The sequence below is a fragment of the Ranitomeya variabilis genome, chromosome 5, assembly GCF_051348905.1.
Source record: "Ranitomeya variabilis isolate aRanVar5 chromosome 5, aRanVar5.hap1, whole genome shotgun sequence".
In the NCBI taxonomy this organism is placed as follows: Eukaryota; Metazoa; Chordata; class Amphibia; order Anura; family Dendrobatidae; genus Ranitomeya; species Ranitomeya variabilis.
Window position 1 is genome coordinate 85,862,495 of NC_135236.1, and position 26,920 is coordinate 85,889,414.

The 26,920-nt window shown below is 46.8% G+C and overlaps 1 protein-coding gene across 1 annotated transcript in view; it reads left to right on the plus strand.

The window, feature by feature from the left end:
• Positions 1-26,920, plus strand: part of LOC143774867 (uncharacterized) — a 93,099-nt gene that overhangs the window by 45,459 nt on the left and 20,720 nt on the right. The window contains exons 2-5 of the mRNA XM_077262638.1: positions 6,192-6,367; positions 9,929-10,073; positions 22,017-22,154; positions 25,254-26,538. Of these exons, the coding sequence (XP_077118753.1) occupies positions 6,192-6,367; positions 9,929-10,073; positions 22,017-22,154; positions 25,254-26,538 (1,744 nt within the window). The remainder of the gene's footprint in view (positions 1-6,191; positions 6,368-9,928; positions 10,074-22,016; positions 22,155-25,253; positions 26,539-26,920) is intronic.

A 26,920-nucleotide genomic window follows, 5' to 3' on the forward strand; every position in this document is an offset into this window, starting at 1 on the left:
CTCTTGGGCTCCCTCCGGTGGTTGTTAGTGGTAGTGCAGTTGTCTTGGGGTTGTAATCCTGGGCAGGTGTTTCTGCTGATTGCAGCTTTACTAGGTATTTAGGTGTGCAGGATCCATTACTCCTGGCCAGTTGTCCATTGTTCTTGGAGGGATTGCATCTCTCTCTGGTTCCTCAGGCTCTGCTGCCAATTCAGCTAAGTGTCTGTTTTTTTGTCTCTGTGCACACATGCGTGTGCTTTGCAATTCAGTGCAATTCATTGTGTTTTTGTCCAGCTTAGACTTTGTTTGGATTTTTCAGTCATGCTGGATTCTCAGGAGTTGCAGATATACTTGCTATGTCTTTAGTTAGATGTAGTATATTTGTATTTTCTGCTGTGGATATTTTTAGGATTTTAATACTGACCGCTTAGAATTCTGTCCTATCCTTTTCTATTTAGCTAGAAGTGCCTCTTTTACTAAATTCTGTTTTTCTGCCTGCGTGTGTCTTTCCTCTTTTACTCACAGTCAATATTTGTGGGGGGCTGCCTATCCTTTGGGGTTCTGCTCTGAGGCAAGATAGAATTCCCATTTCCACCTATAGGGGTATTTAGTCCTCCGGCTGTGTCGAGGTGTCTAGGACATGTTAGGTACACCCCACGGCTACTTCTAGTTGCGGTGTCAGTTTAGGGTTTGCGGTCAGTACAGATTTCCACCTACTCCTGAGAAAGTCTCTCATGCAGCTCCAAGGTCACCGGATCAGAACAGTACAACTGGCCAACAATGAGTTAAATGCATCTCAGAAGAAGGGAAGAAAGGTGTTGAGCCATTTTTTTTCTGTAGCCTGTTTTTTCTTTCCTTCCCTCTTTACTTCTGGGTGACTGAGGAGACTTGCGCTAGCATGGATGTTCAGGGATTAGTTTCTCGTGTAGACCAGCTTGCTGCTAGGGTACAGGGCATTTCTGATTATATTGTTCAGACTCCGCTTTTAGAGCCTAGGATTCCTACTCCTGATTTGTTTTTTGGGGACAGGTCCAAATTTTTGAGTTTTAAAAACAACTGTAAACTGTTTTTTGCTCTGAAACCTCGTTCCTCTGGTGATTCCATTCAGCAGGTTAAAATTGTCATCTCCCTGTTGCGTGGCGACCTTCAGGATTGGGCATTTTCACTGGAATCTGGGAATCCGGCCTTGTTTAATGTAGACGCCTTTTTTCAGGCTCTAGGGTTATTATATGATGAACCAAATTCTGTGCATCAAGCTGAGAAGACCTTGTTGGCCCTGTCTCAGGGTCAAGAAGCGGCAGAATTGTATTGTCAGAAATTTAGAAAATGATCTTGACTAAATGGAATGATGATGCTTTGGCTGCAATTTTCAGAAAGGGTCTTTCTGAATCTGTTAAAGATGTTATGGTGGGGTTTCCCACGCCTGTTGGTCTGAATGATTCTATGTCTCTGGCCATTCAGATTGATCGGCGCTTGCGGGAGCGCAGAACTGTGCGCGCTGTGGCATTGTCCTCAGAGCAGATGCCTGAGCCTATGCAGTGTGATAGGACTCTGTCTAGAACGGAACAACAAGGATTCAGACATCAGAATAGGTTGTGTTTTTATTGTGGCGATGCTTCTCATGTCATTTCGGTTTGCCCTAAGCGTACAAAGAGAATCGCTAGTTCAGTTACCATCAGTACTGTACAACCTAAATTTCTGTTGTCTGTGACCTTGATCTGTTCATTGTCGTCATTTTCTGTCATGGCGTTTGTGGATTCAGGCGCCGCTTTGAACTTAATGGACTTTGAATTTACCAGGCGTTGTGATTTCCCCTTGCAGTCTTTGCAGAACCCTATTCCTTTAAGGGGCATTGATGCTACACCTTTGGCTAAAAATAAACCCCAGTTTTGGACACAGGTGACCATGTGCATGGCGCCAGCCCATCAGGAAGATTGTCGTTTTCTGGTGTTGCATATTTTGCATGATGCTATTGTGCTGGGTTTTCCATGGTTGCAGATACATAATCCTGTGTTGGATTGGAAGTCTATGTCTGTGACTAGTTGGGGGTGTAAGGGGGTTCATAAAGACGTTCCTTTGATGTCATTCTCCTCTTCCACCTCTTCTGAGGTTCCGGAGTTTTTGTCTGATTTTCAGGATGTATTTGATGAGCCCAAGTCCAGTTCCCTTCCACCGCATAGGGACTGTGATTGTGCTATTGACTTGATTCCAGGCTGTAAGTTTCCCAAGGGCCAACTTTTCAACCTGTCTGTGCCTGAACATACCGCCATGCGGAGTTATGTTAAGGAGTCTTTGGAGAAGGGACATATTCGTCCATCTTCTTCACCGTTGGGAGCGGTGATTTTTTTTTGTTGCTAAGAAGGATGGCTCCTTGAGACCCTGTATTGATTATCGCCTCTTGAATAAGATCACGGTCAAGTTTCAATACCCTTTACCTTTGCTTTCTGATTTGTTTGCCAGGATTAAGGGGGCTAGTTGGTTTACTAAGATTGACCTTCGGGGGGCATATAATCTTGTTCGTATTAAGCAGGGTGATGAATGGAAAACTGCGTTTAATACGCCCGAAGGCCATTTTGAATACCTTGTGATGCCATTCGGACTCTCTAATGCTCCATCTGTTTTTCAGTCCTTCATGCATGATATCTTCCGGAATTATCTTGATAAATTCATGGTTGTATATTTGGATGATATCTTGATTTTTTCCGATGATTGGGAGTCTCATGTGAAACAGGTCAGGATGGTATTTCAGATCCTTCGTGATAATGCTTTGTTTGTGAAGGGGTCTAAGTGTCTCTTTGGAGTGCAGAAGGTTTCTTTTTTGGGCTTCATTTTTTCTCCTTCATCTATAGAGATGGATCCGGTTAAGGTTCAGGCCATTCATGATTGGATTCAGCCCACATCCGTGAAGAGCCTTCAGAAATTTTTGGGCTTTGCTAATTTTTATCGCCGTTTCATTGCTAACTTCTCCAGTGTGGTTAAACCCCTGACCGATTTGACGAAGAAAGGCGCTGATGTAACAAATTGGTCCTCTGTGGCTGTCTCTGCCTTTCAGGAGCTTAAACGCCAATTTACTTCTGCCCCGGTGTTGCGTCAGCCGGATGTTTCTCTTCCGTTTCAGGTTGAGGTTGACGCTTCTGAGATTGGGGTAGGGGCCATTTTGTCTCAGAGGAATTCTGTTGGTTCCTTGATGAAACCGTGTGCCTTCTTTTCCCGTAAGTTTTCGCCTGCTGAACGCAATTATGATGTCGGTAATCGGGAGTTGTTGGCTATGAAGTGGGCGTTTGAGGAATGGCGACATTGGCTTGAGGGAGCCAAGCACCGTATTGTGGTCTTGACCGATCATAAAAATCTGATTTACCTCGAGTCTGCCAAACGGCTGAATCCTAGACAGGCTCGATGGTCCTTGTTTTTCTCCCGTTTTGATTTCGTGGTCTCGTAATCGCAATCCATGCGCAATTGACCGCATGCGTTTCCAGGCGGCAAATTGACGCCTCTAAAAATTACTACACGTTGCATTTCCGCGCCAAGCCGCAAACGACGAAACGACGCATGCGTCGTCAATCGCGGCAAAACGCGAAAAAGCAAAAACGCATGCGTCCCTAATGTTAAATATAGGAATACAAAACGCATGCGGATATATGCGGTACAAACGCTGCGGACACAACCGCAAATGTGAACCCAGCCTAATACAGTGATCACCAGTGACATTATACACAGGAGCTCTGTATATAGTGTCAGTGTACAGGTAATACACTGACATTCCACTCTGCATGAGGGAACCATTAATAGCCCCTACACTATATAATGGCCCTCACCTAAGCACAGATGGACCTACACGTTGATTTTATCATGCCAGGGTAGGAACAGGGAAGATTTCTGGTGTGATGACATCATCATGTTGCTCAGTCCAGGACCAGCCATTCTGCAGGCCACAGACCTAAAGCGATGTGCGAACTACAGAATGGAGAGGGGTCATTCTCTACTGCAAAGTTTAACTGTATGCTAAGCACGCCGATACAGTCAATAGCGGAAGTAGCTCAGAGTGGGCTTCTCCGATTCAGGGCCCCGGGGCGACATCTCTGTATGTAAATGTGGGCTGTGTGCCCACGGTGAGGTTTTGATACTGGGTATCTTTGCTGGGTCAGTATCGCAGCATCTTACAGCTCCAGCAAAGTGGATGGGATTTATAGAGATCACTTGGCCGCTGTGCTTCTTTTTTACTCAGCATAAACTCACCTGCGGTGCAGGTTTCCGATCCACATGTCAATGTCTCTTGCGTTTACGTTGAGTTTCATAAACTTCCATTAGATGTAGAAAAGTTCATATTCCCCTGGCAGTGGGGCTCTCAGTGAGGGTGCTAGGCAGGATCAAAACATTATTAACCTGGAGATTAACCCCATATCTGCAGGTTAATAGCGTTTTTTTCAAGTGGCAGGTTCCCTTTAATAGGTGCAGAAATCGTGCAGAAAATCTGCAACATCAAAAACTCGCCAAATCTTCATTGTGTGCACACAGCCTAAGGCCTCTTTCACATGTCCGGGACCGGAAAAAAACAGTACCAGAGATATCCATGTCGGTGTAATACTTGCGGCACACAGGTGGCAACCGTGTGCCACTTCAGTACCACATGGATGGCCGCCGGGGAAGAAGCGCTACTGTAAGCGCTGTTCCCCGGTGGCAGGTGCTGAAGCCGGCTCTTATCATTCTCTCCTGCTCTGCCAGCGATCATAGGAGAATGATGAAAGTTATAATAAAGTCCGAGCGATGACAGCAGGTGGGGACTTTTACTCCCATCATCCGACACCTGCTGCTGCTAATAATAGTGACAGCAGGAGCGGATGATCGGGGTATTCCTCAGCCTCTGCCTGCGATCTAACAAAATAAATGAATGAAAAGCCCGACGCGGGTTCCTCCTTATCTTCTTGAACCAACCAGGCAAAACTCACAGCTGGGGGCTGCAACCCTAAGCTGTCAGCTTCTGCAAGGTTGGGGTCCCCATGCTGTTTTTTAAATTATATAAATAATTAAAAACACGGTTTGGGTCCCCCCTCATTTTTGACAACCAGCCTTGCTTAAGGTCACAGGTGGGGGCTGGTATTCTCAGGCTGGTAAGGGGCCATGGATATTGACCCCCCTCCCCCAGCCTAAAAACAGCAGCTCGCAGCTGCCCAGAAAAGACACATCTATTAGATGCGCCAATTCTGGTACTTTGCCCTGTTCTTCCCACTTGCCCTGTAGCGGTGGCAAATGGGGTTAATATTTCTGGGGTTGACTTTGATGTCACCTCTAATATCAGGAGACATCAAACCCATGGCTTAGAAATGGAGAAGCATCTATAAGACACCTATCCATTACTAATCCTATAGTTATATGTTAAATAAAGACACAGCCATAATAAAATCCTTTATTTGAAAAAAATGACACAGACTCCTTTAATAAATTAAACCATACTTACTGCATCACCTAATTCCCTCAATGTCCTGTAATAAAATTAAAATAAAAAAAACAATATACCCATACCTGTCCATCGTTGTGTCCCACGTCGTAATCCGTATCTGGGGGCTAAATAGCTTTCAACCCGGACTGTGCCAAGATGCGACCGTCCTGGCTGAAAACCACTGGTGAATGAGCTGCTGAGAGCGGAGCCTCATTCACCACCGGAGACATTGTAAATATCGCAGGAACGCGGGATGCAGTGATGGGCAGGAGGCAGAGCAACGGGTAACAGTTTTATTTTACAGGGGAATACTCCACGCAGGGAGGTAAAGGGTTAAACAAGGGATTAACAGTATAAATGGCAAAAGGATATGGTGAGTAGAAGAACAACGGTACAGATCACGCGATTCCGATGAAAGTCACTGGTTCCTCAGTTCATAAAGTGAATAGCACCGTCAACGGCTGGCGCGGTGTCCTTTCTAATGGGGTCCGGTAAACAACAACACTCCGTCTTCTGGCGACAGTGGTCAGTCTCCGGTGGTCGTCCACCTTACAACATCATCACTGGCATTTTCCCACAGTCCTGAGGTCACCGCAGTTCAGCCCGGCCTCCATCATGTAAAAAAAAAACGTTATGGCTCTGGGAAGAAGGGGAGCAAAAAACGAAAATGCAAAAAACAAAAATACCTCTGGTCGTTAAGGGCTTAAAATAATCTTGCTTGAGCCCCTCAGAATTCAGAAACGTATTTTTTCCCTTTTATATTTGTTTCACCAAGCACTAGGTGGCGCTGTGACCACGCCAATAAAAATAAGAGGCACCACCAGAGGTCGCTGTGCAAGTTCAAGGACAAGTCAGAGACGCTGAATTACAGGAGACCCTTCTGTGCCGTAACAAGGTCTCCAGGGAAAGAGACAGTCCAGCGCCAGAGACAGACAGCCCGCAGGCCCCGGTGTAAGACACGTACCGCCTGGGGACGAAGCGGCCGTAGAAGTAGCTGTTCAATTGAAGGCCCCAGCCATCCTCGCCGCCCAGTGCATGCCGGGAAGTGTAGTTTCCTTCCATCTGTAGCGCTTTTGGTGACCTATTATATTGTGTCTCTTTTCTGGCTCTTCTGCCACTCCATAGAAGTGTCCTAAGTAATGGGGGAGACTTATCCAGACGGGAACAGTCACCCTGGATTAGCAGCCTGAAAGATTCCAGCTCTTCTTTCTCAGTAAGCTTTAGAAAGATGAAAGCTGCGATCTGATTGGTTGTTATGGGCATCAGTTCCAGTTTTAAGAAACTTCACCTAAAGAAAATGAATGACTCCATGTGGTGCAGCCCTGCTGCTCCATAATCCATGGTGGTACCGGGGTCCCTCCGTGTCCGGGGTCAGTGCGCGTGTCCCTGTCTGTCCGGGGTCGGTGCGCGTGTCCCTGTCTGTCCGGGGTCGGTGCGCGTGTCCCTGTCTGTCCGGGGTCGGTGCGCGTGTCCCTGTCTGTCCGGGGTCGGTGCGCGTGTCCCTGTCTGTCCGGGGTCGGTGCGCGTGTCCCTGTCTGTCCGGGGTCGGTGCGCGTGTCCCTGTCTGTCCGGGGTCGGTGCGCGTGTCCCTGTCTGTCCGGGGTCGATGCGCGGGTCCCTGTCTGTCCGGGGTCGATGCGCGGGTCGCTGTCTGTCCGGGGTCGGTGCGCGTGTCCCTGTCTGTCCGGGGTCGGTGCGCGTGTCCCTGTCTGTCCGGGGTCGATGCGCGGGTCCCTGTCTGTCCGGGGTCGGTGCGTGTGTCCCTGTCCGGGGTCGGTGCGCGTGTCCCTGTCTGTCCGGGGTCGGTGCGCGGGTCGCTGTCTGTCCGGGGTCGGTGCGCGGGTCGCTGTCTGTCCGGGGTCGGTGCGCGGGTCGCTGTCTGTCCGGGGTCGGTGCGCGGGTCGCTGTCTGTCCGGGGTCGGTGCGCGGGTCGCTGTCTGTCCGGGGTCGGTGCGCGGGTCGCTGTCTGTCCGGGGTCGGTGCGCGGGTCGCTGTCTGTCCGGGGTCGGTGCGCGGGTCCCTGTCTGTCCGGGGTCGGTGCGCGGGTCCCTGTCTGTCCGGGGTCGGTGCGCGGGTCCCTGTCTGTCCGGGGTCGGTGCGCGGGTCCCTGTCTGTCCGGGGTCAGTGCGCGGGTCCCTGTCTGTCCGGGGTCGGTGCGCGGGTCCCTGTCTGTCTGGGGTCGGTGCGCGGGTCCCTCGCTGTCCGGGGTCGGCGCGCGGGTCCCAGGCCGTAAATGTGTCCTCACTGTCCGGGGGCCGTATGTGTTCCAGGTTTGGGATTTTCTCTTCATTGGAGTCTCTACATGTGAATTGTACGTTTTTTGCATGCGAGTTTTTTTTTTCTCTTAAGAGCTGCTTTCAGTGTGAAAAAATTCTACGTGAGGCCTAAAAACTGCAATCTTTTGGAAAAGTTTTTTTAGGGCCTTCGTTGTGTGGTAAAATTGACCTAGACATTCAATACCAAACCTATATATTGATGTGGGTTTTTGTGTTTCCTTCAGCAATTTTAAAAAGTTTAAAAAAAAAAAAAAAAAAACACAAATTTTTTTTTTTTTTTGTTTTGCTAACTTTTTTTTTTTCCTAGTACTTTTTTCCAAACCTAATGATACTAGATATGTTTATACCATTTCTCAACTCAAAATAAATAATTTTTAAAATATTATAATTTTTTTATTACTTTGTATAAGTGCAACTCCCTAGAAGACTAAACCTTAAGATCGTTTCTTCGCTTGTACTCAGTGTTGTGATCCCACCGTATTGCAGTATATAGTGGAATTTGATGTTCTCCTACAGCTGGGCTTCTTAGACTAATCATGGCAGAAATCGGGGACTACAATGGCAGCCCATGGACACCCTGTGATTGTGTCACTGGGGAGGATGATGATTGCGCCAAAATGCGTGAGGACCAACAATCAACTGTTCAAATGCAGCCATCAGTGATTGATAGCGGACCTAATTGATTAGATGGCAGTAATTAGAGCAGTCTCCAGTCCCTGCTGTAAGTCCATGTTCACACACACAGTATCTGGTCAGTATTTTACCTCAGTATTTGTAAGCCAAAACCAGGAGAGGAACAATCAGAAGAAAAGTATAATAGAAACACGTCACCACTTCTGTATTTATCACCCACTCCTGGTTTTGGCTTACAAATACTGAGGTAAAATACTGACCTTGTGAATGAGGCCTTTGAGATAGATGCTGGCTGTATAACACAGCTGGCATCTGCATTGTATGGAGTGGGCTAGTCCTGACTCACATATTGGTATATTAGGATGCACAAAGGTATTCACTATTTTTTATTTTATTTTTTTTGGGTGCCAAATTTTTTCCTAAAAGTAAGATGTGTAAAATTAGGCCAAAACCCCTTAACTAGATCAAGAACAGGCCATTTTTCCACTACTTTAGACTGAGCACAATTTACGATTATTCGCACTGCATAAAAAAAATTTGCCATTTTTCTTCATGATGCGTGAGTCCTCATTTATTTGTCATGTTTGGATTATTTATTTTATTCTTTGATTTTGACGTGTGGAGGGAAGCAAAATGTCGTGCAATACCTGCTTTAACGATATGTCAAAATCAGGACCATAAAATGTCACAAAAATGTTTTTAATCGTGTTCCCATTACACTTATTTTCCTTTATTTTTTTCTTTTGTCATTATCTCATACATCGTGCCCCACATAAGGTGGGGTGGGGGGCATTCCCATATGTAAATACATTTATTTATTAACTGGTATATCAACCCCAGATAGGCCACCCTCAGGTGTCTGGGTTTTTTTTTTACCTCAGGCGTCTTTTTTACCTCAGGTGTCTGGGTTTTTTTTACCTCAGGCGTCTTTTCTCTAATTTTATTAAATCTACAAGTACGGTAAATACAGGAAAAGGGTATGTTGTTCTTTAATAAAGGGCATAAGGAATGAGGCATGACAGGGGAAGGGAGAGGTTATGTACCCTGGTATTAGACGAAAGCCTTACCCATAATTTTTGTGTGTTTTTTTTTTTGTTTGTTTGTGTTTTTTGTCGTACGTTTTGCTGCATGTTGACAAAATGTGAACCTGAAATCCCTGTGTGGACCCGTTGGTTTTGGACCCGTACTAATGGGACTCATGTCATATGCATGGTTATTTTGCTATGATAATCCCCCCTCCTAGGGTTGGACTGAGGCGCACAGGGCCCATCAGTATTATTGGCAGTGGGGGCCACTGTTCAGTTAAATGCAAATATTACATCCTCATTCATTAATTCTCCTCTGCTTCATGAATGATGAGGTGTCTGTGTATGGTGAGCCAAGGGTGCTGGGCACAAATACTTCTATAGATTGGTGGTTGGCCATCAGGGAATTCGCCTCGACCCTGGTGGGCCATTGTGCCTCCTCCACATCACATGAAAAAAAAAAAAATCCATGATGCACATTGCTGGCTTTCTCCTGTAGAACGCCTCAGCGCTGCCCACCTCGTAGTCTGAGCGGTTCTGTAGGATTGTACATTCACGTGTTTTCTGTCTTTCCTCAGATTTGTCTCATCTTGTGATGTTGACCCCTGTCGTGCTGGATCCATCGTTCATTGACGAGCTGGAGCTTATTGGGGAGGAACATGAATTTTACACACTTGTATGTGCAGAACTAGACCACGTCTCCCAACAGGGAAACCAGAAGGCGTGAGTATTATTATTATTAATATGCTTTGCGTGTATAGCGCCATCTTATTCCGCAACGCAGACTCCATCATCACTGGGATTTGAACCCAGGACCCCAGCACTGCAATGCTAACTACTGAGCCACCGTGCTGCCCACACTGTATAGTAATGTCAGTAGTTGTTAGGCGTCACAAGAATCGGGTCATTTGGTACCAGATGGTGGAACGTCATAAGACAAAAGGGGGATTATATTGCTGATTATATAGGAGTGTCTCCCCAGATTGGCTTTGAGACCATGTGCAGGAGGGGGGATGAAGGAGCGCAACATTGCAGGTGATGCCTCAGTATTGGGGCAGGGACAGACTGCCATAGATCCTTGCATCCGAGAGAATTGGGACAGTTATGCAAATAACATACTGAAATCAGAGTGCGGAAATAGCACTGCACTCAGATGTCAAGTGAGTGCAGTCCATTGTTTTCCGTGCACTCATTGACTTGCACGGCCATGTGTAATCCGAATATTGGATCAAACTCCGGCATGCTGCAAATTCCCCATCCCCCCTTGGAAAGTCTGTCCAAGGAAAAAATAAAATAAATAAAACGAGCACAGCGCTGTTACATTGCTCTGTATAGGATCTCATTTGGCCATCTACTTGAGTCCCTAAAACACTGGTGTGCTGATTGGGCATGTCTGTAGTAGCACGAAGTAACCCCCGGAGGTATCTTCGTTTTTGTGTTTTCTGCTTCTATTCTTCCCAGAGCCATAACTTTTTTTTTTTTTTTTTTTCCTTCAATATGGCCATGTGAGGGCTTATTTTTTGCTGGATGAGTTGTACTTTTGAACGATACCATTGGTTTTAACATATAATGTACTGTGAAATGGGGAAAAAAATTCCAAGTGTGGTGAAATTGCAAAAAAAAAAGTGCAATCCCATAGTTTTTCTTTTTTTTTCTTTTACCATGTTCACTTAATGCTAAAACTGACCTGTCATTATGATTCTTCAGGTCATGTCGAGTAGAGTTGAGCGAATTTGCTTGGGTCGCTTTTGCTTGGGTCCCTGCTTATTCGGCAAGCTATAGCGTTTACCAAATAAGCTGCAGAGGGAACTGGCTTCCTGGATGGCGCCGGCTGATCTGCTGTTCGGCTGCATGTGTCGTGGCTATGTGACAGGCACAACACATGCATGGAGATCCTGTTTGTTGAGGTCTGTCATACAGCCACGACACATGCAGCTGATCCGCCAACGCGATCCAGGAAGCCGGGTTCCCTCTGCAGCTTATTCTTATTTGGTAAGCACTTTAGCTTGTCGAATAAGCAGGAACCCGAGCAAATTTGCTCAACTGTACTGTTCATAGACACCAAACATGTATAGGTTCTTTTTTTTTTTTTTTATCTACCGTATATACTCGAGTATAAGCCGACCCCCCCTAATTTTGCCACAAAAAACTGGGGAAACTTAATGATTCGAGTATAAGCCTAGGGTGGGAAATGCAGCAGCTACCGGTAAATGTCAAAAGTAAAAATGGATACCAATAAAAGTAAAATTAATTGAGACATCAGTAGGTTAAGTGTTTTTGAATATCCATATTGAATCAGGAGCCCCATATAATGCTCCATAAAGTTTATGATGGCCCCATAAGAGGCTCCATATTAAAATATGCCCCATATAATCCTGCATAAAGGTTAATAATGGCCCCATAAGATGCTCCATAGACACATTTGCCCAATATAATGCTGCACAAATGTTGATTATGGCTCCATAAGATGCTCCATAGACACATTTGCCCCATATAGTGCTGCACAAATGTTATGGCCCCATAAGATGCTCCATACAGACACTTGCCCCATATAGTGCTGCACAAACGTTGATTATGGCCCCACAAGATGCTCCATACAGACACTTGCCCCATATAGTGCTGCACAAACTTAATTGCCCCATACAGACACTTGCCCCATATAGTGCTGCACAAAAGTTATGGCCCCATAAGATGCTCCATAGAGACACTTGCCCCATATAGTGCTGCACAAACTTAATTGCCCCATATAGACACTTGCCCCATATAGAGCTGCACAAACTTTATGGCCCCATAAGATGCTCCATACAGACACTTGCCCCATATAGTGCTGCACAAACGTTATGGCCCCATATAGACACTTGCCCCGTATAGTGCTGCACAAACGTTCTGGCCCCATACAGACACTTGCCCCATATAGTGCTACAAAAACGTTTTGGCCCCATACAGACACTTGCCCCATATAGTGCTGCACAAATGTTATGGCCCCATACAGACACTTGCCCAATATAGTGCTCAACAACCGCACTAACCACGTCACCGTGCCCTCTGACCTGAGCGTCACTGCAGAAGACGCTGAAGACGGAGCGGCGCCGGAACGAGGAGCAGGTGAATATTGCGCAGCGCAGCGCTCCCCATTTTACTCACCTGCTCCTGGCGCTGTGCAGGTACCTGGCTTCACCGGCGCAGCAGCTTCTTCCTGTACTGAGCGGTCACCGTTACCGCTCATTACGGTAATGAATATGCGGCTCCACCCCTATGGGAGGTGGAGCCGCATATTCATTACTGTAATGAGCGGTACCATGTGACCGCTCAGTACAGGAAGAAGCTGCCAGGGAAGCCAGGGACCGCGCCAGGAGCAGGTGAGTATAATTAGACAGCCCCCGCTTCCCCTCCCCTGCCAACCCCTGGGTATGACTCGAGTATAAGCCGAGAGGGGGACTTTCAGCCCAAAAAAATGGGCTGAAAATCTCGGCTTATACTCGAGTATATACGGTAAGTGGTGAAAAAAAAATTCCAGTTTGTTTAAAATAAAAAAAAAATTTTAAAAAAATGCACCAATTCTGGCGTTTTGAGTTTTTTTTTTTTTTTTCTCGTTACGCCGTTTAGCGATCGGGTTAAAAAAAAATGTTTTCTATTTTTTTACATCGTGCGATTTTGAAAGCAGTGATACCAAATATGTGTGTGCTTGAGTTGCTTTTTTCCATTTTTATTTTGGGGCAAAAGGGGAGTTATTTGAACTAACATATTTATTTTTAAAAGCCTTTTTGTTTTTTAGTTTTGGCATGCTTCAATAGTCTCCATGGGAGACTAGAAGCTGCCATAACCCGATCAGCTCAGCTACATACAGGCGATGATCAGATTACCTGTATGTAGCAGAAATGCTGACTTGCTATGAGTGCCGACCACCGTGCAGTGACAACCATAGAGGTCTGCTGGAGACCTCTGGTTGTCATGCCAATCCACCGGTGACCTGCTTTCATGTGACACAACTGCCGATAGGTGGGTTTTCCGGCGTGCTTGCTGGAAGCACATGTTAAATGCCACTGTCAGAGTGAGGGAGAGACTCCGACATCGATGTATTTTTATGCCCGTTGTCAGAAAGGGGTTAAAAGATCGTCTAATGTTCATAAATGGTTAAAATTGCAAAGTACCATAATTTTTGGAGTATAAGACGCTTTTTTTTTCCCCGCAAAATGGGGCGTGCATCTTATAGTCGGATGTGCTGACTCTGACTGTGGGGGGAGCGGCATTGGTGGAGCAGCGGGTCACAGGAGGCAGGAGCCGGCTGCTGCGGCTAAACCTGTGCCCGCTGCTAAAGAGAAATGAATATTCACTGCATTCTACACCCATGGCATGAGGGGCAATGAATATTTATTTCTCTTTAATGGCATCCTGGTATGCATGGCCCCCACCCTTATCCTAGTAGGCGTGGCCCCATCAGAAAACAGCATCTTGTTTCGATGCCAGCAGCTGCTTTATGCTTGTAAGCAGCACATCGCAGGGACGTCATGCACTGCTTGCAAGCCGAAGGACAGCTGCCGGAATACTCACTGCTCTACACACCGGGACTGTTATTGGCGTGGAATGCGGTGAATATTCATTTCTCTTATTAGCAGTACAAATGACCGCCGGCAGCTGCAGGAAGGCTCTGGCTGATACTGCATGCTACTAAAGAGCAATGAATACTCACTGCTTTCCGCACACACAGTCCCGGTGTTCAGAGCAGCGAATATTCCAGCAGCTGCTCTTTGGCATGCAAGCAGCGCATGACATCCTTGCGATGCGCTGCTTACGAGCATAAAGCAGCTGCTGGCATTGGAACGACGCTGCAAGGGAGCGCCGGGAAAGTAAGTATAAGGCTAAGTGCACACGTTGCAGAATTTCCGTGGCAATTCCGCAACTCCTGCTGCTTGTATATTGCATGCGGAATTGGCATGCGTTTTCCCGCTAAACACTAGGGTTTTGCAAGCGTAGTTAGCTTGCAGAATGCTAGCATTTTCCAAGCGATCTGTAGCCTCTGATTGGAAAACTTTTTACTATTGATGCTGCCAATGCAGCATCAATAGTAAAAGATAGTGTTAAAAATAATTTAAAAAAAATAAAAAAATTGTTATTCTCACCTTCTGACGGCCCCCGATCTCCTCAGCGGTGCACACGGCGGCTTCCGTTCCCAGTGATGCTGTGTGCGAAGGACCTGGGATGACGTCACGGTCACGTGACCACGACGTCATCGCAGGTCCTTCGCACACAGCATCCTTGGGAAAGGAAGCCGTCGCGTGCACCGCTGAGAGGCGGGGGACTCCGGGGGCCATCGGAAGGTGAGTATATCCCTATTTCTCCTTCGCATCATTGGGGGACACAGACCATGGGTGTATGCTGCTGCCACTCGGAGGCTGACACTAAGTGATACAAAGAAAGTTAGCTCCTCCCCTGCAGTATACACCCTCCTGCTGGCCCCCAGCTAACCAGTTCTTGCTTAGTGTCCGAAGGAGGCACACGGACGGGTCTGCTATTCAGACCCAAAGAACTCTTTTTACTTTTACCTTTACATCGGACGAAGGGGCGACGGATTCTTTCATGTTCCGATCTCCCCCGAACCAACAACAGGCGAGCACGGGAGTTTTACCTCTCCGTATCTTCTCCTGCGACGTGGGAAGCCACTGCCTGAGCTGAATCTAGGGGCGACGGGCCCCTTCAAGGGCACCGATCTCCCCCCTCCCTTATCAGACGAGCACTGGAGTGTCTCCTCCAGTATCCTCTTCTGCAGCCAGGCCTATTGCCGGACATCAGCCCTGACCACCAGGTTTTACCCTCGGCTGTACAGAGGCGCTCTCCAGCGTGGCGTCCGAGCAGCCCCCACTGCACCACCACTATCAAGAGCGGATGGTACAGGGAGGCGGACGGTTCCTCTCCACCTCCTTGCTAAAGGGACGATGGATTGAGGACTTCTCTTATTCCTGCACCGTCCAAACAGCAGCAACAGCAGAGGATTTTTTTCTACCTTCTGACCTGCTGAACAGAGCTGCATACTGGGGTATGTGCCGGGACTCGAGTGGTTGGAGGGCTCTGCGCATTTTCCCTCGTTCGGCGCCGGCTGGCTTCAAAATTTAGCCCCCGGCTTCGGGTTTGTGTAGGCCTCAACCTGGAACTCCTGCTAGGCCGCACTTCAGGCTCCGCCCCCCCTATTCAGGCGCCTCTCATTCAGGACGAGAGGTCTATTCTCGGTGGCCATCTTCATCCTCCTGCCATTGCCGGACACGAGCTCACCCGGAAGTGGCTGCTGCATCGCACCGGCGGTATTCAGCGCTGAAGACAGCGCTATTCCAGACGGGGGACTCAGAATCTCGGTAAGGAGAATCCTCCCTCCGCACCCCTCCCCCGCACGCACCCCGGCAGCATAAAGGGACTAGCGTTCCCTATTTTTTAATACTTAAGACCTGCAATCTCTGGTTGTCCAGCAAGCTCCGGTCTTAAAGGCACGGGTCTTAAGGGCACATGACCGCATTCCCTGGTCTTAAAGACGTATGCCCAGTAGTCGCTGGGCTTATAGGTACATGTCCAGCTTTCCCTGGCTTTGTTAAAACACATGACCAGCCTAGTTTAAAAGGGGCACTTTACCAGCATTCTCTGCTCTTTAAGTAATGACCCACCAGAAGCCGGTCACCTTTCCCAGAGTACTTAGTTCAAGTGAGCTCAGGAGCCCTCCGCCGCCGCAGATCCCGGCTCTTCCCAGAGTACCTAGTTCCCCTCAAGGGGCTTCACCTCTGGCGTAATCCTTGAAGAATGCCCCGGTCCTAAAGACATATGACCAGCATGCCCTGGTCTTAAAGGCATGTGACCAGTATGCCCTGGTCTTATGCACGTGACCAGTATGCCCTGGTCGTAAAGGCACCTGACCAGTATGCCCTGGTCGTAAAGGCACCTGACCAGTATGCCCTGGTCGTAAAGGCACCTGACCAGTATGCCCTGGTCTTAAAAGCTTATGACCAGTAGGCCCTGGTCTTAGAGGCACATGACCAGTAGGCCCTGGTTCTTAAAGGCACATGACCATTTAAAGGCACATAAACAGTATGCCCCCCTAAAGGCACAAGACCAGTATTCCCTGGTCTTAAAGGCGCATGACCAGTATTCACTGGTCTTAAGGGCACATGTTCAATGCGAAGCTGGTCACCCTAACTGAGCTCTGGAGCCCTCCGCCGCTGATCCCAGTTTATCTCAGAGTACCTAGTCCCCCTCAGTGGACTTTGTCACTAACCGCAACCCATGGTTTATCTGACCAAGAGATTGAATCCCTCTGTGAACCCTCTGTGAACCCTCTGTGGCTCGGAGTGCTCGCAGGACCGATATACACGGTCCCTCTCCTACAATGGGAGCCGTCGGCTAGCAGGGGCCGCAAGTATTCTAAAATGTACAGGCGTCTAGAAAACGGAAGGTTTAATTTCCTAATCTCTCCCCTATGATTTGTTGAGAACACCGCTCTGAATATGGATCAGATATTGCCCTGGATTGCCAGAGCTTCAGAAAAAGAGGAACTCTCCTATTTATATCATCAACAAATTGACGAGCGGTTCCCTGGACAGAAGCCTCTACGTCGGATGCCATACCTGGTCTGATTTTTAAGGGCGACGGGTCCTTTAAACGGCACCGATTTCCCCCCCCCCACACCATCAACAGACGAGCACATGCAGTGTCGCCTCCATGTATCCTCTTCTGCATCCAGGCCTATCGCCAGACAACCTGCCCTGGCGTCCGAGCACCCCCCCTTTGTATCACCACTATTTAGCGGCTGATGCAAGAAAGCGGACGATTCCTCCCTGTTAAGAGGATGGTGGATCGAGGGTTCCTAATTTTCTACTCTGTATGACGATGGCAAGTGACTGTATTTTCCTGACCTGCTGGATGCAGCCCCGCATTCTGCCACTTGGCAGACTAACCGGGTAGAATTTCTTGTGGTATACCTACCAGTGTCCCTGCCCGATGTATCATCAATTAAAATACCACAGACGGTCGGATAGCAAATCTGGTTTGCTCCGTCTTGTGGCTTCGGGATCAGCGCTCTACCCTTCCTTAGCCGCCACATGGGTTGCTGGACCAATAGTCTCCTGGTCAGAGACCTTAACTACTTCGATTCACACAAGTAACCTTTCCCCGAAGACAGTACAGCTGGCCAATCAAATCTTCTGAGCGGGAGACTAACAAGGGATCATATCTTTTCTACAGACCCAACCAGCAGTGGAAGCGTTGTCCAGGACAGTCTAGATCTAAGGGATCTTGGTTCCAAAAAAGGGAATGAAAAGTAAGACCGATTCTGGACCTCAAACTTCTAACAACCTTTGACAAGGTCCTCCTTTTTCAAATGGAGTTGCTCAGCCATTACTTCAACAGAAACGTGCAGTTTCTGGCATCCATCGACATTCGGGATTTTTACCCTCACATTCCTGGTTTTCCCCTCTACAATAATCCCTTTGCCTTCCATTCGCAAACAGCACTTTCAAGTCACGACCTTGCCCTTCAGCCTGGCTACCGCACCAGAGTGGTCGCAAGGGTCATGGCGGTTGTCATGTGCCTCTTGGCACCCCAGAAGCATGGTCGTCCTGCCCTATTTGGTCGACTTTCTAGCCGCTCTTCCAGGACTATGCTGAGTCGTCTATATCACTTGCAATACCCTCTCACTTGGGCTAGCAACTAAACTTAGACAAGTTTTTTCCTCATTCCCAGCCCACCAGATAATTTTTGAGGATGATCCTGCACAAGAAGGATGGTAATCCTCTCTCGAGTCAAGGTCGTGGCCCTTCAACAGGAAGGTCGTGGCCCTTCAACAGGGAGCTCGTGCATTTGGTCACTCATTCCCTCGGTTCATTCAATTCGCTAGGAGGGTTCTGGGGAAAAAGACGACAATGGAAGCAGTTTCTTTCGCTCCGCTCGTTTTCAGCAAGTCAATCAGGCTTTCAAAGGGCAGTCTCTGAGCTCCTTCCTCATCCAGAGCCTTCTCCTGGTCCAATGGTTATTAGTGAATTCCAATGCCAGTCTTCTTCTCCTGATCATTGCTCTGGGGATCCGAACGGTACGGCTAATCCTACAGCAGGTCCACTGCCTTCAGGCGGGTCAACCATCCGTCTTCAATTGGATAATGCCACGACTGCGCCATACGTCAACCATCTAGCAGGTACCCACAGTCAAGCGCCATGGCCGAGGTACCTCGCACTTTCTGATGGGCCGAGATCTATCACTCGGTGATCTCAGCAGTACATATCCCTGGAGTAGAACACTGGGCGGCAGACATATTCAGCCGTCGGGGTTTCTCCTCAAGTGAGTGGGAACTTCACTCGAAGTCTCCCATAAGATCTGCCTTCCCTGGAGTACTCCAGATATAGGTCAGATGGCGTCCAAATTGAACACCAATGTACTCCAGTTCATGGTTTGACCTCGAGATCCAAGACCATCGCAGTGCATGCGCTGTTCTTCCATGGTACCAATCTCCATAACCCCTCTTCCACTACTTCTGAGATCTTTTTGGAAGCAGGAAGGGCCCCAGTGATCCCGGGAGACCCGCACTGACAATGTCAGGTTCTCTCGCTTGCCGTACTAGTATTTTTTCCGTCTTATTGCGACAAAACTGCGAATATGGAATTTCTAGCAGGGAGTCTTCACCTGTAGTTCTTCCCTACGGCGTACCGTTAGATCTGTGGGACAATTGTCCTGGGGATCTTACAGTAGACTCCTTTTTTGACCCGGACAGACTTTACTATCAGGGAAGGTCGCTCCCCTTTTTTCTCTGCGTTCCTGTCATCCTGATGAGTCTTCAGAGCTTGCCGCTCTGTTCTTTCAGACTTTTTTCCTTATTACCATCAAGGCAAGGTAGCCCTCAGGCCATTTCCTTCCCTCGTTACCAAGGTGGTATTGTATTCCCTCTGTCGCAGGGGCATCATCCTTCTCTCATCTCTTTCGGCTCCAGTCCACAAAACGAAATGGGTTCTCCATAATCTGGAAGAAGTGAGTGCTCCGAGTGGGTACGTATCGAGGACGGCGTCCTTCTGAAGGTTGGACACTTTACTTGGGCTTCTCGATGGTAAGACGGCTTACTGACGTCACAGGAAGGGTTTAGCCATTTCATCAGCCATGTTAGCCTGGTGGATTCTTTTCACCATCCAGGAGTCCTTCCGTGCTAGATGTCAGCCTATCTCCCTGTTTGAGGGCTGTAGACACCAGACGTCGGCAAGCACGGCTGCAAGCTTGCGAATTCCTCCAGTCCGCATGCATTCTTGAAGCACTATAATTCCCACACTTCCACAGATGTGAGTCTGGGCAGGCAGACTCTGCAGACCGCGGTGACGCACTTGTAAGTAGTGGTTACACCGGCCTGATCTGATGTTGTCCCCACCCAGGGACTGCTTTGGGACGTCCCACGGTCTGTGTCCCCCAATGAGGCGAAGGAGAAATAGGGATTTTTGTGTACTCACCGTAAAATCCTTTTCTCCGAGCCATTCATTGGGGGACACAGCTCCCTCCCTATTATTAGTTTGTGCTTCTTTCTATAATTTGACATGCTATACTCTCATATGTAATGTGACATGCTATACGCTCATATGTTGTTCTTGATCTCCTACTGCTTTTGCACCGAACTGGTTAGCTGAGAGCCAGCAGGAGGGTGTATACTGCAGGGGAGGAGCTAACTTTCTTTGTATCACTTAGTGTCAGCCTCCTAGTGGCAGCAGCATACACCCACGGTCTGTGTCCCCAAAATGAATGGCTCGGAGAAAAGGATTTTACGGTGAGTACACAAAAATCCCTATTTTTTTTATTTTTTTTATTAACAGTGATATGGTGCCCAGTCTGTGGAGGAGTGTCTCTTCTCCTCCACCCTGGGTACCATTCGCACATGATCCGCTTACTTCCCACATGGTGGGCATAGCTGATCAATGCATTCCTATGTGTGCGGAATCCCCGCGATTCCGCAGATTAATGAACATGCTGCGTTTTTTTTCTGGAATGCGTTTCCGCTCAGAAAAAAACGCAGCATGCTGGCTGAGTGCACATACGCTCCTCCGATGCTGCTGTGGCCATCGTTCCCCCTGCGAGCAGCATCGGAGTACAGACCACAGGGTCAGACATGCCACCGGCCCCAACTGTCCTCTTCTATGCATTGCAGAGTGTTCATTGCTGGTCGATTTTTATGCATTATTTATTTTACTCAAATGTATACTTATAGCAGCAGATAACGGCTCGTGAATATGACTTGTAAATAGAATAACTGAGGCTCTGCTCTGATACAGTACTGGCCCCAAAGGTCCAGATAAAGCCAAACCCATCAGGCAGTATACATATAGGCCCACTTGTGTTTATATTGTATTTGTAGGCACATGATGTCCATTATAACCCATATGGACAGAAATGTTCAAGCCCAGTTTGAGGAGAGCTGTTCCTCCTCGCACATGAGTGGGTGCACAGCGCCCATGTCCATCCCATGCCACGTAAGAGGATGCCCACTATAGAAGGATAGCCGGTATCTACTGAGCATGTGCCACCTGTCTTAAAAGAACTACAGCACCTAGCCATGGCAACCAAGTCTACAAAAGTGTCTGAAAGGCAGGTTTATAGGGGAGATATGCAGAGCAGCAAGCCATTTTGGAAATTGATTGCATTTCGTGTGTTTGTTCTTAGGATTTTTAGTCCTTCGCTTAAGTTGTGGAAATGGCCTTTACCTTCAGATCCCATAAAAATGCATTAGTCATGGTGCACGATGGATTATAGGGTCTTAAAGATGGGAAGCGCTTAATGATGCAAACGTTGTCTTTGCTATAATGAAGCCAGTGATAATGGAGCTCATGCCTCATGTTGTACAGTGCAGACTCCGATCTGCAGGATTCTGTACACTGAGTACATTCCCCGTCACAAGCTATATTTCTAGTGTTCAGTCTCCCCCTGGTGACAACATTCAGTTACTACAGGCTGTATTCTGCAATGACCTAATGATAAAGCTGTACTTTAATCCCCTTCCCGTCACAAGTCCTGGTGCATCACATGTCAGGTCCTCTCTTTAACGGCGGATCAGGAGCAGGGGCTGCGTCGTTGCCGGCATGGGCTGCGTCTTCTCCCTCTAACAGCATCAGGTGGAATGAATTGTTGTGTGCTGCTGTTAACCTCTAAGTAATGCTGCTATCAATGTGACAGAGGCATTTAATTAATGCAAACCGGGGAGGGCGCACGTTTAATGTGCCCATTGGGCCCCTGCACCGTGATCGTGTGAGCCAATGAGTTGCAATTGCAACCATGGGTTTGTTAGACATCAGCCCCTAAGCAACCCAATCGCAGGGTGTCTTGGCATCCTGGGGTTTCCTTAGAGACTCCCGGTCACCACCATCTTGGTCCTCCAATAAAGTCCAGCCAGTGCCCACTGGCAAGAGTGGAAAAGGCATTTTGCTTCTTAGCTGTATATTTATTCTTCAGCAATATAGGCCAAGTCACTTTATTAGTGGTGACACAATCATGTGCTGCACTGTCATTATTATACTGGTAAATCTGTCTGGAAGTATTGATAAGGATTTCAAGTGCAGTCCCCATGGTCTCTAGTGGATTCGATGTGAGCAGCATATGTTTTCCTGATTATTTTCAGTTAATATTCCGCATTATTAATGTCTATCCATTGTGGGGGGTTTTTTCTTGCAGCGTCCTGTTGTTCCCGCCGGTCTCTAGCCGCCTTCGCTTTCTGATCCACAAGCTCACAGAGGCTTATAATACACTAGCTAGCTTTTCAGTAGGCGAGGGGTGGCAGCGCCGCACTGTCATCTGTCAAGCCAGTATCAGGTGAGAAGTCGTAAATTTGCTAACGTTTCCTACATTTTTTTTTTTTCCAGGGCCAATTCTTGTCTCTTGGTGTTTAAGAATGGTTGTCAATATTACATTTTATTTTCAAGCAATGGGGTACTCTTGTCTTCAGGCCCTGTAGGTGCAGGTCCTAACAGTGGATATGCCATTAGTAGAAGTATTGTGGATATGCCATGGAAGTCTAAAATGAGAATACCCTTTCTAAAAGTAATCAGATCCCACCAGTATCCATGATAATTGTTGGTAGGATTTCATTTCACTTGATTGAGTTTCAAAACTTAGAGAGCCTCCTCTTTCCTTGAGCGTAAATTATCGGTGGTGGTCCTTGTTCCTCCTGTTTCTGACCACATGCACTTTTTCTTTGTTCATAGACACCATGGTCTTTGCCCAGGGAACAATCTCAAATCTGTAAACACTTTATAAAAATGCATATATTACAACCTTAAAAATCTTCCCCCAACTCAAGTTTCGCCTAGTTCTGCTTCATCTGGGTAAAACTTGAGATGCTGCTGACGTTTTAATGGGTGTGATGTGCACAGTTTTATCTATTGTCTGTGAGTGGAATTAAAACTCTTCTTGAATATATTCCTGGCTGCCGAAGATGCCATTGACAAGTCCATTTTTATTTGGAATCCTACAGACTGCCATTATAGTCAAAGGGCCTTCTCACGTGTGACGTTTTTCTTCTTCTAACACAACAAAGGACTTGCTTGCATATCCTACATTGGGTGTATGGAGCGGACCTAGAAACCTGCCTCTCTAACAGATCTAATTGTTGCTGTTTAACCGTTTAGATAGTTATGAATCTCGACAGTGACATGAAAATAGATTTAATGTTCAGGTCCAATCCCCCTCCTCCATCTGTGACACAATTGCAGGATGCCAGTGCATCACCATTTTAGTCTAGGGGTGTCCTGAAGATCCTCCTTCCTCTGGCTGGGCTACATAAGAGACACTGAATTTCACTATATATTGCAGTACTGGAGTATTGCAGTATATACAACCCCTGGCGGCAAAACTTATGCAATCACCAGCCTTGGAGGATGTTCATTCAGTTGTTTAATTTTGTAGAAAAAAGGCAGATCACAGACATGGCACAAAACTAAAGTCATTTCAAATGGCAACTTTCTGGTTTTAAGAAACACTAAAAGAAATCAAGAACAAAAAATGTGGTAGTCAGTAATGGTTACCTTTTTTTAACCAAGCATAGAGGAAAAATTATGGAATCGCCCTGTAAATTTTCATACCCAAAAATAACACCTGCATCAAATTAGATCTGCTCGTTAGTCTTCATCTAAAAAGGAGTGATCACACCTTGGAGAGCTGTTGCACCAAGTGGACTGACATGAATCATGGCTCCAACACTAGAGATGTCAATTGAAACAAAGGAGACGATTATCAAACTCTTAAAAGAGGGTAAATCATCACGCAATGTTGCAAAAGATGTTGGTTGTTCACAGTCAGCTGTGTCTAAAATCTGGACCAAATTCAAACAACATGGGAAGGTTGTTAAAGGCAAACATACTGGTAGACCAAAGAAGACATCAACACGTCAAGACCAGAAAATTAAAGCAATATGTCTCCAAAACAGAAAATGCACAACAAAACAAATGAAGAACGAATCGGTGGAGACTGGAGTCAACGTCTGTGACCGAACTGTAAGAAAACTCCTAAAGGAAATGGGATTTACAAACAGAAAAGCTAAACGAAAGCCATCATTAACACCTAAACAGAAAAAAACAAGGTTACAATGAGCTAAGGAAAAGCAATCGTGGACTGTGGATGACTGGATGAAAATCATATTCAGTGATGAATAGCGAATCTGCATTGGGCAAGGTGATGATGCTGGAACTTTTTTTTGGTGCCGTTCCAATGAGCTTTATAAAGATGGCTGCCTGAAGCGAACATGCAAATTTCCACAGTCATTGATAATTTTGGGTTGCATGTCGGGTAAAGGCACTGGGGAGATGGCTGTCATTACATCTTCAATAAATGCTCAAGTTTATGTTGATATTTTGGACACTTTTTTTATCCCATCAATTGAAAGGATGTTTGGGGATGATGAAATCATTTTTCAAGATGATAATGCATCCTGCCATAGAGCAAAAACTGTGCAAACATTCCTAGAAAAAAGACACATGAGGTCAATGTCATGGCCTGCAAATAGTCCGGATCTCAATCCAATTGACAATCTTTGGTGGAAGTTGAAGAAAATGGTCCATGACAAGGCTCCAACCTGCAAAGCTGATCTGGCCACAGCAATCAGAGAAAGGTGGAGCCAGATTGATGAAGAGTCCTGTGTGACACTCATTAAGTCCATGCCTCAGAGACTGCAAGCTGTTATAAAAGCCAGAGAGGTGGTGCAAGTAAATACTAGTGATGCGTTGGAGTGTTTTGTTTGTTTGTTTTTCATGATTCCATAATTTTTTCCTCAGAATTGAATGATTCCATAATTTTTTTTCTCCTATGCTTGGTTAAAAAAGTAACCATTACTGAGTACCACATTTTTTTGTTCTTGATTTCTTTTAGTGTTTCTTAAAGCCAGAAAGTTGCCATCTGAAATTACTTTAGTTTTGTGCCATGTCTGTAATCTGCTTTTTTTTCTACAAAATGAAACCACTGAATGAACATCCTCCATGGCCGGTGATTCCATAATTTTTGCCAGGGGTTGTAGTATAAGCAGCCAAACGATTGCAGGTTTAGGTCCCTTAGGAACCTAATTTTTTTTTTTTTTTTTTTTTTTCCAATCCACAAAAAGAAAATAAGCACATTTTGTGTTGCCATGTCAGTAAAAAAAAAAAAATGCCCATCTATCACAATATAAAATTAATTAAAATGAACTTCACAAAGAAATAAAAAAATTCATAGCTCCCAGAACTGCATTACATTTCCCCCTGAAAAATGCAATAAAAAGTAATCAAAGCTTTCTGTACAAAAATGTTCCAATAACAGTTCAGAAGGCAAAATACAATCCCTCACATGGGTTCACCATGGAGGACGTAAAGTGTGTTAAACATTGGTAAAATTAGCACGGCACCATGTATATAAGTTGTGTGTGTGTATATACTATTCCTGCAGGCGATCTCAAGAGAATGGAGAATCCAGGACCAGATCTCGGGATGAAAATCGTGACCGATTTTGGAGTTCAGCCTCACCCAGCAGAAAATGGGAGTCTGGCCGGGGAAGGCAAAACTGGTGGAAGCGCAAGGATAAGAAACCAGACAGAGACCCTTATGCAGCTGGAGGAAAGCACGGGGCAAGAGGCAGAGGGGAGCATAGGAAGGGTCATGTAAAGGGCCAAGGGCAGATCAAAGCACCAGAAAATGGGCAGTGTGTGCACAATGAAGATGGCGAGCTGTTGCAGAGCAAAAAAGTGTCAGAGGCAGAGTTGAGTGCAAGCAGCCAAGAGATGCCGGAGGGACAAGAGGAGGTTCAGTGTGAGACAGAGCGCCAAGGGGTTCAGGAGAAGATTGCAGGAAAGATGGAGGACAGTGCTAGTGCAAGACAAGATCACTTGGTAATATGCCAGAAACTTAATGAAAATGAAGGTAAGGATAGAAGACCTGGTCAGGTAGTGGCAGCAGTCTCTGCAGGAGGACCAAGTGACTTGGATATGAGACAAGATTATGTGGTCGAGGAACAGGCTTGGGGGTCGTCGGTGAGATCTGTAGATGACCAAGTGGTATCTGAGATGAGAGGAATTGAGAGATCACAGAGGGAAGAGAAGGCGGCACAGCTAAGTTCAATAACTAAGGATTTGCATGAGATGAAAGTGGTGGAACAGGAGGATAAGGAGGTGAGGGCAGAGGGACATGAAGAAAACTGGAGGAAGGAGGTGGATAACGAGGAGGCTGAGATGCCAGTGGAGCCTCGGGAGGAGGCATTCATACCACTAGTGAGTCAGGAGCAGGCAGAGATAGTGATGATGGTTCAGGAGGAGACAGAAATGAGAGCAGTGACTCGTGAAGATAAAGGGAGGCATACAATGGCTCATAAGAAGGCAGAGTTGTCAGGTGAGACTCAGGAGAAAGTGTGGATGCCAGCGGAGCCTAAGGAGGAGGCAATAATACCTGCACTGCCTCAAGAGCGGGGAGAGATGACAGAGATGGTTAAGGATGAGAAAGAGATGAATGTAGAGGTACAGGAGGAGGCCAATATCGGGATGGAGCCGCAAGAGGAGGCCGACTATGGAGCGATGCCCCCCCTGGTCGAGTCATCTTATGAATTTCAGTCCAGGAGTAATTGGGAATCCGAAACGCCCCACTGTATAGAAGAGGAGTCCGCAGAGAACCGTGTTCAGGAAAGCAAGCAGACAGTACAAGATGATGAAGAACAGAAGATGATGGAGCAGCTCATGGTGGAGGTGAGTGATGACAACATTACCTGTTATTTTGAGGGTTAATGTAATGTATAACGCTACACGTAAGAAAAGAGGTGCAGAATTTTCTGCACAAAATCCACGTCTCCTTGCAGAATCCGCAGGTGTGGATTTGCCGCTGTTTTATGCGGATTGTGCGCGGTTTTTATGCCGAATTGATGCGGAATTTGTGCGGATTTTCTGCAGTTTGTCCCAATGCGGATTGTCCCAATGCAGTTTGTCCCAATGCGGATTGTCCCAATGCAGTTTGTCCCAATGCGGATTTCTATTATGGAGGGGTGCTGAACTGCTGCAGAACCGCACAAAAGAAGTGACATGCACTTCTTTGAAATCCGCAGCAATTCCGCACTGATTTTTCTGCACCATG